This window comes from Vicugna pacos, chromosome 12, assembly GCF_048564905.1.
Source record: "Vicugna pacos chromosome 12, VicPac4, whole genome shotgun sequence".
In the NCBI taxonomy this organism is placed as follows: Eukaryota; Metazoa; Chordata; class Mammalia; order Artiodactyla; family Camelidae; genus Vicugna; species Vicugna pacos.
The window spans coordinates 61,732,023-61,742,807 of NC_132998.1; the positions used below are offsets into that span (position 1 = coordinate 61,732,023).

The 10,785-nt window shown below is 47.5% G+C and overlaps 1 protein-coding gene across 9 annotated transcripts in view; it reads right to left on the reverse strand.

Moving 5' to 3' along the window:
• Window positions 1–10,785, reverse strand: part of EFCAB6 (EF-hand calcium binding domain 6) — a 208,676-nt gene that overhangs the window by 37,631 nt on the left and 160,260 nt on the right. For all 9 annotated transcript variants that reach the window (XM_072973643.1, XM_072973647.1, XM_072973644.1 and 6 more), the window contains 2 exons: window positions 7,717–7,872; window positions 143–338 (listed from right to left, as the gene is read on the reverse strand). In XM_072973643.1, coding sequence (XP_072829744.1) covers window positions 143–338; window positions 7,717–7,872 — 352 coding nt within the window. The remainder of the gene's footprint in view (window positions 1–142; window positions 339–7,716; window positions 7,873–10,785) is intronic.

A 10,785-nucleotide genomic window follows, 5' to 3' on the forward strand; every position in this document is an offset into this window, starting at 1 on the left:
CGTCGAGTTCTGATGCCCAAGGAGAGTGGAGGGAGGCGGGAGGGGTCCAGGAGGACGAGGAGGGCTGGGAGGTGTGTGTCGGCACCTGTCTGAGGACCTGAACCCCAGTTTCCACAATAAAAGCACTTGCAGCCTGACATACCGTTGACAAAGCCGGACTGGAGGAGGCAACCACCTCCTGGATGTTCTTCAGAACCTCCTCTGGACTCAGTGCTGCAAAATTGATGGACATGCCCTGTTCTTTCTCCTGGGGCTGAGGTTTGGTCGGCTTGCTGTTCTCCACCGCTCTCAAGAAGTCAAGGTAATTGATGGAATTATCATGACAGCTGATTCCCCAACTTGTCCCCCAAAAAAGAAAACAATATATTAATTTAAAAACCCATCACTTATTCATTCAACAAACACTTGCTGAGCACAGAACAGTGTGGAGAATATGAATGACGTTGAGATACCGTTCCCTGGCTGGTAGGTGCATGCATGTGCATTAGCGACATCAGCCGAGCACACACAAACACTGCGGTGTAGGGGCACGGGGCAGGGCTAGGAGAGGAGAGCGTGCAGGCTGCTGCCGCCTGCTGGAGCCGCAGGCTGTCCTGCCCTGAAGCCCTGACACTTGAAGGCTGGACAGTAGAGCTCACGGCTTTGAAGAGCAGAGGGTGAGGGGAGGAGGCCTGGCTAAGGAATCTGGCCATATGACTGGGTGCTTCAGCCAGGACGTGACATTTTCAGAGTAGTGTCATGGGGAGATAAATCTGACAGCGGTGACAGAGACGGTCTGGAGGCAAAAGCACGGTGGGTGAAGGGTAGGGGCTGTGGTCATTGAGACCTCGGCTAACGAGGGCCTGAGCTCGGAAATGGCAGGGGAGTTTGAAAAGAAGGGAAGACACGTCAAAGACAGTGAAAAGGAAGAGAGGAACTGAGTGAAACAAGTTAAATTATTTTCCAAGGATGGTTGAAACTACACTGTCAAGCTGAAAGCACTCGAAACATTTTTATGAAACCCGTATAGCTTAGTATTTTCTCAAATAGAAGTTCCATCTGAGTGTCCATCTCAACAAGGACCTCCACGGAGAAACAGGCTCCTCCCTGCCCTGTGCTCCGACATGGAGGAAAAGACCTTCAAGTTCTAGAAGACCCCACTGGGAGAGCGTATCCAAGTTCCCGAGCGCACAGGGCATATTAACTGAAGACGTAAAGTAACTCAGACCGAAGTCCGGTTGTATTCAAAGTTCACACGTCTGCAACACACATGCCCTGGGGGCTGCTGGCACTGTGACCCCTAAACTTCCTCTGAGCAGGATGGAGTGTGTGTCAAAGAAGAACAGCTGGAAACGCCGGGAAGCCGGAGAGAAAGTTTCCAGCCACTCAGCTATCTGCCGCTGCAGAGCACGAGCCAGGAGCTGCGCTCGCCCGACCCGCAGCTGCAGGGAGCGCTCCGCAGGCCCGCGCCGCTGGCTGCCGTGGCGGAGACGCCGAGGACGAGGATAATCAGCTCTATTTCATCAGCAGGATAAATTGCCAACTCGGTATTAAAATTTAGTAATAAAATCAAATGCATATGCTAATCTCAGTATTATTTAGAAAAGTCTATTTTGGACCTAGAAAAGAATAATCTACATATAATTACAAATAACAGAGATGTTTATCATCAAGAGGTCTTTGAGAAGAAACAAGCGACCGAACGATGGATCCTTATTAAGGTTTCAATTCGTAAAAAAGTTGATCACCCCACTGACAGGTGGACTGCAGAAATCTCACAGCCCTTTTGTGGTTGTTTATGGAAGTATCAAGCCTAACTACGTTTTAACAAGACTCTCTTATAATCATTCAGTTAATTATTTAGCTGGTGCTATTTTTCCATGATTTATTCACTGAATGCATTTGAATTCTTGTTCAGCTGGAAATAGATTTAGTGAGAGGAGCCCCTGTTTAAGGAAGAAGAGAATATATAGACACTTGGGAATGAAATGGTCCTCCTTCCCCCCACCCCACATGCACACACACACACTCACACCCGTGCACACAAATACACACACACATACACACAGATGACACCGGACTTAGCTCAAACACAATGGAGCACTGTCCTTCAAAATTGTTAAGGAAAATGATTCTCTGTTCAGGCAAAGCTAGCAATCTGTAGGAAGGAAAATAAAAAACATTTTCAGACAGAGGACTCAGAAAATTTATTTTCCATCCACCTGTTCTTAAGAGATTACTTCAGGGGGTACTCCAGCAAAATAAGAATGTAAATTAAGAAATAAAAAGATGTGGTATATAAAACAGGGGATCCACTCCAGGAGAATAGCAGGGATGGCCCAGGACGTTCTTGGATGGCGGATCTCGAACAGGAGAATGGGGAGCCAGGCCCCAGGATGGAGGGCACCAGGGAGAAAACTGGAGAGAGCACAAAGTAGGGCAGAATGCTGGGGAAAGCTGAAGGCTGACAATGTTGAACTCACCTGAGCCCCAAGTTCAGACAACAGTGATAGTCAAAGAAATCACCCTACTCTTTATGCTCCTGGAAACATCTTACAGCAAAGAACCACCTTTCCCCAAATGGCTTAGAAAAGATGTACCGATACCCCCAGGCTTGCCTACGACAAGGTGGACGCAGAGGCTCAGGGACAGTGCCACTGAGAAGAAAGCTAATTTCCATTCATCACCTGGACACTGGACAATAACTACATAGTCATAATCGTGAAATGCTGTAGAATGGTTTTTGAGGTTTAGAATCAGCTTACGAAGCAAGTAGAGAGGACCCGGTGGAGGCCTAGGACAGAAGGTTATACTTAACTATCTTTTCCAAAGAAACACTGCAGCTACAAAAGATGGGACAGAGAGAGGAAAAGTGGTAGAAAGAGGAAGGAGCCCTGCACAGAACTTGGAAGTGCCGCTCTCATCTTATAGGAAGAAGCAGCCAGAAAACCGAAAACCAATGACTTTTCCTGGTCCTGTCAGGAACCTGAGGTCACAGGCCAAGTCATCACCTTGCAGTCTGGAGAGACGGGAGGATACAGAGGATTATAGCCAAGGTCTGCTTTCCTGGAACAAAAGCCCTTGGACCTGTGGGCTGGCAGGACCACTTAAATGGTACCGTGAACAACAGGTGGAGGCCATGTGCGGACCAGAGTGAGAGTGAGAACTCCTGGGGGCCCTGTCTTGGGGGCCCCCGACTTCCATGGGCTTTACCTTCAAGAATCCCACCAGGTTATCACAGTGAGAATCTGAGGATGGTCCCCTCTTGGCTCTGGCAGGGGATGGGAAAGACCAGTCCTTGGGAAATAAGCCCAGAGCCGTCTCCATGGTAATTTTCCAAGGGAAAAGACTCTCCCAGGGCCTGATCCCACCTGGGAGAAGGGCAAACAGCCAACTCCAGCCCCTCCCAACTTCCTGTCTCACCTAAGGGAGAAAAAAGGGTAAGAAACATTTCTGAAGGTTGCAGCTCAGGGACTCAAGCCAACTAAGAGACTGAAATTCAATCACAAGAGAATAGAGTCCTTCCCCCACCTCTGACCACCACATCGGGTCAGCGCCAGCAGACTCACAGTGGCTTACAACCGAAAGCTGCAGACAGAGACTCTGTGTAAGGAGGGGTTCCCGGAGAAGCTCAATCCAACAGAGGAGACAAAACCAGGGTCGCTGGAGGAAACCTAATGGCTGCAGCAACGTGAAACTCAGCTCAGCTCCTACCCCAAATTAACACAGAACCTCGCACTACAGGCCTGATGACCTCAGCTCCTGTTACTCAGTACGTCATGTCTGGCTTTCAAAAACAACAAAAAACTAAAGGCACGCTAAAGGCAAGAAAGAAAAAAAAAACCCAAAACCTCTGAAGAGGCAAAAAAGCAAGCGTGAGAGCCCCGCTCAGACATGACCTATTCTGGAATTATCAGACAGGGAATTTAAAATGACTGTGATTAAGTCGTACAGGAGTCTAAGGGAGGAGGCAGACAACACGTGAAACAAATGGCCAGTGTAAGCAGAGGACGGAAACTTGAAGGAGGAAGCGAAGTTGATGCTGGGAATGAAAAACAGACTCACAGTCTTGAAGAAGGCCTTTGGTGGGCTCGTCTGTAGCCTGGACATGGTTGAGGGGAAAAACAGTGAGCTTGAAGTATGTCCATAGAAAATTCCCAAACTGAAGTGCAAAGAGAAGAAGAGGATGGGGGAAAAAACCCAGAACAGAGTATCCAAGAACTGTGGGGCGATGTCACGGAGCGGAGCATCCACATACCTGGAATTCCAGAAGGAGAAGAAGAAAGGCTCAAGAAAAACATGGGAGGAAATGCTGGCCAAGACTTTTCCAAAATTAATGACGGACACAAAGCACAGATCCAGGAGTCTCGGAGAGCATGAGGCAGAAAAACACCAAAACACCACAAAACCTACTGCTAGGGGTGTCGTGCGCAAACTGCAGAAAACCAGAGACAGAAAATCTTGAAAGAGCCAGAGGGGGCACAAGCTCACTGCAGAGGACACAGGTGAGAGTTACACAGGGCTTCTCATCAGAGAAGCAGGCAAGCAAGAAGAGAGTGGACTGAACTATTTAGAGAAAGACTCCCCCTACCCCAGACTGGAATTCGATATCCACTAAACTTATGCCCCCAAAATGAAGGAGAAATAAATACATTCTCAGACAAACAAAAACCGAGGGAATTAATCACCAGTCACCCTGTCTTTCAAAAATGCTAAAATACACTTCTTCACAGAGAAGGAAAACCATATGGGTCAGACACTTGGATAGAAAGAAAGAAAAAGGAAGAAAGAGAGGACGGAGAGAGAGGGAAAGAGTGAGCATAAAAGAAGAAAGAAATAAAGGCGAAATAATATCCTTTATTTTCCTTATTCCTTTTTGTTTTGGTTTGGTTTTTGGTTTTTTAAAGGGAGTGGAATCAGGCTCATTTATTTATGTTCTATTTATTTTTTTTATTTATCAGAGGTGCTGGGGACTCAACCCAGCACCGCGTGCACGCCAAGCATGCGCCCTCCCATTGAGCTATATCCTCCCCACTATTTCCTTATTCTTAGCTGATCTAACAGGTAATTGTCCAAAGGGACAATAACAATACACTGGGCGATCACAGCACAGGGATGAGTGAAGTGGATAAGCACAGGGCTGTGAGGGATGGGAGGAGGATGTGGGGATGCTCTGTAATGAGGCACCTGCGCTTCCCGCGAAGCAGGAGGGTGTGACTTGACAGTGGACTCAGCCCTGTGGCTTATGTGTACCCAAACTCTAGAGCAACTGCTGTCATTTTTCTAAAGGGAGGGGAGGGCTGCTAATATTCTCACTCCACAAAGAGAGGAATATAAGACTTGTCTAATGTTCTGCTAAAGTATCCTGCCAGATAGAAAGTGCAGACAGAAGCTGTCCAAGGAGGAGCAATCAACTCTGCGTCATCTCGGTGTGAGATGGCAAGTGGGTAAGACTTGTAATTAAAGCGGCTTGAACGCACATAACTGGCTCTGTGCCCACTTAAAACCCTTCTAACCTGACAGAAGAATGAAGAATGTTCAGGTGATTTCTGTTCCACTCCTTGGACAAAATAAAATACAAGTGAAGTGGGAAAAAAAAAAAGGTATAAAACAGTGGTTCTTAGAGCGGGCACTCCAGTCCAGCAGCATCAGCACCGCCCAGGACCTCCTTAGACATGCAGGCTCCCGGGCCCCACCCTAGACTTGCTAACTCAGCACCTGGGGGAGGGACCCAGCAGGCCGAGTTTCTGATGCTTGCTGGAGTTGAGGACCACGGACAGAAACCACGAAGGACAGAGAGAAAGTGAAAGAAGACAAACAGCTGCTGGGATTTTGATGGATGAGGGAAAATGGATGTATCAACAGAAGGAACGGGGAAGAGCTCCTGGGTACACTCTGCACACACCGTCCGACCTCCAGAAGTGGGTGCCAGCTACGTCGACAAGTAGGGATGAAAGTGGTTAAAACCGAAGGATTGTCTAAGAGCCTGTGTGGGAAGCAACGGGACCCCCTGCCCCTTCCAAACTCCAGGCGGCTAGGTGCCTGTCCCCCACCCTCCCACCACCCACAACGGAAGATCTGGAGGTGTGTTCTCTGGAGATGGTAAGTGTTTCTCAACTGCAGGGCATCTGTTCTTTGCCTCTTCCAGCTTCTGGCGGCTGCTTGCAACCCTTGGCTGTGGCCGCATCACTCCAGTTTCTCCCTCTCTGGTCACTTCTGGGTGAAATCTTATCTGGCAAACCTAGTCCCTGGGAAATCTGATCAGCCCAAGGGAAAAGTTTTAAATATACTGACATTGGGGGATCCTCCAAGGAAACGACCTGCCAGATTACCCTACCAAAGTAGTTCAAACTAAAGTTGATTAGCTCTACCTATCTGTACAGAACTTGTAATCTGCTTTTCAGTGTCTCACTCTTAATATAAGCACCTTTTTGAGGAAAATGTCTAACCTGGAAGATGGTAAGAAAAAGTAATACTGATGACAAACTTCTCAGGTGAAGAAAACTTTCATAAAAATCTATTGTTAATATCATCAGAGAAATGAATTAGCGTATCTATGAAACAAGAACAGGATGCTATAGAAAAGGAACATTCTGAGAACAAAAAAATTCCAAAAGAAGTGTTGGGAACTAAAACTAAGGAAATCTCCCAAAAGGTGGAGCAAGAATAAAAAGTGATGGAGGCCAGGAAAGACTGCAGGTGGTTCACTAATTCGTAACAATAAGAGCTTCAGAAAGAAACCAACAGGAGAGGAACTAATTCATGAAATAAATCAAGAAAATGGCTGAGAATGGAAGAACCTGAAATGGGTCACCCAAGAAGATGAAGCTGACAGATCTGCTGAAGTGTGTTCAGACACACTGGAAAAACGTTTTACAAGTGGGGTGAGTTGAGGGGTTAATTAGTGTGATAAGAAACAGAAAAAATAAGTATTAATTCCAGGAAAAACACAATGCTATACAGGAAAAGAAAAGTGATCAGCTGGTCCCAATAATGTAAACCCTGAATGTTGAACTGCCCCAGACTGTGATGCAGCAAGATGGGGAGCCCATGGAGATAGGTGTGTATGTGTTTTCATGGAGGGGGAGCTGAGAGGGTGAGTGGTGGGTGGGATGTGACAGGTGAAAAAGAGTTAAATCCGCATCTTCCAGGCAGACACCACCTGAGAGTGAAAAATCAAGAAGTGGCTGTGGAAGCTTGTCACTTAGAACTACTTAGGGAAGAACTGAAAGAGCTGCGTTAAAAGCGTGGGAAGCTGTTGATTCTGTGGTGGGGGGAGAGATGCGGAGAACAGGAGGGCTGGAGGCTCCTGATTTTCATAAGCCTTGCAACACCACGTGCCTCCTGCTCAAGTGCATGAATAACTTGTGTACAATTAAAATCATGTGAAAAAATGATGATCGTGTTGCTGAGACACATCAGGAAAAGTTTATGCATCTGTCAAGTCTTTCTTTCTGCTTTGGGCTGACTCAGCCCATTAGAATATAGCCCGGAATACGTGCAGGCTCATTCTATTTTTGTTTTTGTTTTGAAGCCATATTGGTTTATAACCTTATGTAAGTTTCATGATGACAACATTATATTTCTACTTCTGTAAACAGATAGAGACTGGCGTTTTGGTGGTGTGGAGGTCATTTCAACGCTGTTCGAGCGGACCAAGAAGAAGAAATTCAGGAAAGCAATGTGACAGCATGATTTTCGGTGCAGAGAAGTGCGGTTAACTTTGTCAAAGAAAACCTGTTTAGAAGATCGGTCAGCTCCTCTTCCTTCAGAGAACAACCACATTCCTGCAGCAACTTCTGCATCTGGCACAAGGCTATGTAGCCATTTCTGGATTCGTCTTGTTTGGTGAGTGCTTTGCTGACATCTTGATAATGCTCCTTCAGCTTATCCCTGCAAGAGAATACATTTTAGACCCACAGCAAAGCCAGGAAAACGTATCATTTCTTTGAAGCAAGAGTTGCATGATCATTTCCATGTGATGATTTGATGGTTCGCCTAACAGCTAATTTTGAAGATGCTTTGCAGCCTTGGTGTAACACTTAACACTGAATGGTATTCTGGAAAAAAAGTCAGTCTGTATCATTATCATTTGCTTGCGATTATCATTAGCAAAATTATGTCAGAGAAATGACAACCTTGTCTTTTTACTAGAATTAGTACTTTAAAAATGGAGCCAAGAATTGAAAAATCCAGTGGCATTACAGACGTGGGAAATACACCTTCATTCTTTTGACAAAGACTTGTTGGGCGTTTATTATGTGGCAGGCGCTGTTCGAGGTGCGGGGTTACGTCTAGTGAATCAGATGGGCCCCCCTGGGAGAATTTACATTCCAGCTGGGGCCAGGCCGGGAGGCGAGCTGAGAGCAGGTGGAGAGGCTGAGAACGCCCACGGCAGGGGTGGGTGCATTCCCAGGAGGGAGAGCCGGTGGGCCTCCCTGGGAAGGTGACACTCAAGCAGAGACAGGAGGTGAAGGACTCAGTGGAGGTTTTCCCCTGGAAGAATCCCCAGGCCCAGGGACAGTCTGTGCCAAGGCCCTGAGGCAGGACTGCAGGAGTGGGGAGCAGGGGGGCCGGAGAGCCTCGGTCCCGGCAGTGTGCACTAGGGGTGGCGGTCCAGGGACCTCTTGTTTGTTGTCAGGTACTGTGTTGTACCATCTGTGCACATCCACTGGCAAACCAGCAGCCATGCTGTCTTCATGAATACTGTCCCATTTATCCTTCTCCACAGCCCCGCAAGGGGGCGGGTAATGATTGCCTCATTTTACAGACAGGAGAACCAACCGGTGCCCGGCCCACCTGGCCTCCGGGCCCGGCCAGGCTTCTCCCCCGCAGGCACAGAGGCAGCGTCCAGCTGCAGCTCCCGCTCGACCGGGCAGGCTGTTCTTGGGAACGTGTTCAAGTTTCTGATTCAGTCCTTTGGGAAAATTCTTCCCAGACTTAAAAAAAAAAATATATATATATATATATACACATGAGGACTAAAAAGCAAGGCCATCTTTAAGGAGCAACAAGCCCGCTCCTGACCTGGGCGGGACTGACGACATCCCACCGCCTCGGCTCTCCCAGGGCGCCACGGCGCTCTTCCCACCGCACTGAGCTTTCCGACTGGAGCTCAGCTGTGGCGGCCTTACTCATGGGAAAGAACATGCTGGAAACCCCAAGCACGAAACCTTTGCTGGTAATTGTCTACCTCTCTCCACGCGTATTTGTGGAGAGGCTAGATCCTTGAGTGTGCCTGGAAAAAACAATTCCTAGCAACAGAAAAATGGGAAACCCAGAAGAGGGGAGGTTGAGGGGATATTTGGGGTGGGGGAGGGGAGGCCGTGACTTTGGAGCTACGAGGGTCACCGTCTCCCTCCCGCCGTGGCCTCCAGTTCTGGGCTGGCTGGTGTGAGCCTTCGAGCCACTGGTAGAAACGAGCCTCATTAAACTGTCGGGTACATATTTACCAAAAGCAGCACATTTGGATTCCCTCACAGGTGTACTTGGAATTCAGCCCCATGTTACAGAGTGATCACTCGTCATCACAGCTATCATGTTCCCCTTAATCCTTCAAAATGGAAAGCAAATGAAGGTATAAAAAAAAAATCAAAACTTTTTTGGAGATGCCTATTTTTAGAGAATGGAGGCACGCAGCACTTCTTGGACTGGTTTCTAAGCGGTAATTATTTCCCTTGCAGAGGAAATGTGTGTGCAGAGTCAGTGAGGACTGGGAGTGCAGATCCCGCCATGCTGCCAACAAGATGGGTGTCAGCCGACACGGCATCTGGTTCCTGGTCTGGACGACAGGCTGGTCCACTGTCACCACCTTGATTCTGCATCTTCAAGTCGGACTTGGGCAAAAAAGAGCAAGGCATGGAAAGCAAAGATGGGTTTAAAAAAGGATTTTTTTTAATTTAAGAAATGGATTTAGGGCATTTCAAATGAAATGAATTCTCTTATATTTAAGAGGCAAATGTAAGATTTCAGTCACTTTCATGAACATGATTCCTATTTTATCAGTCTTATTAGAATTTCAGTATAAATGAGAAGGCTAAAATTCCTGGAAACATTGCATCTTATGGATGATCTGAAAGATCCACTGACACCAAAATTGAAGAGTGGACCATCCTGAAAGGCGAGTTACTTGACAATTTCACAATCTTGACATCTTGGAGAAAAAGAAGTCGGTCATGAATTTTCATGAGTCAGGCTTGTCTCTGGGAAAGAGAGTATGGTCGAGGCAAAGAGGATGGAGTGGGTGTGAAGTCGTAACCAGGCTTGGTGATCTGGGCCGCATGGTCTGGTGGCAGGTAGGCAGCTCTTCCAGCTACAGATCCACGCTTGTGCGATGAACAGAAACAGGAAGAGAAGAAAGCGTGCAGGAGTGCCGAGGCCGAGATGCCTCTCAGAGCCTCATCGCTCACACGTGGCAGGAGGGCGGGGAGGGCCGTGGTTAATGAGGCGGGCCCTGTCTGGGTAAGATAAATTCCACTTTTTCATTGGTTCTGTGGCATATTTGATTTATACCAATCTTGTGCATATTTTTACTTGAAATTTCACAAACTCAAGTCTCTGCCTTCGGGCTTTACAACTCAGTAGCTTAGACTGAGTTCACGGGTGTTTCGAACTGCTTTTCTCTTAAACCTCACTGAGCCAGCACATCCCACCCCTGTGTCCTTGGAGCACTGATTTTCTCTGGGGATCCCTTAGTAACAGCTCATTCGCTCATTCAGAGGTGGTGGGGACAGAGAGCCGAAGGGACAGCAGGAGACAGACAAACATGCAGAAGAGTGCCATGGAGCTAAGGCAGGGCTCTGGAGT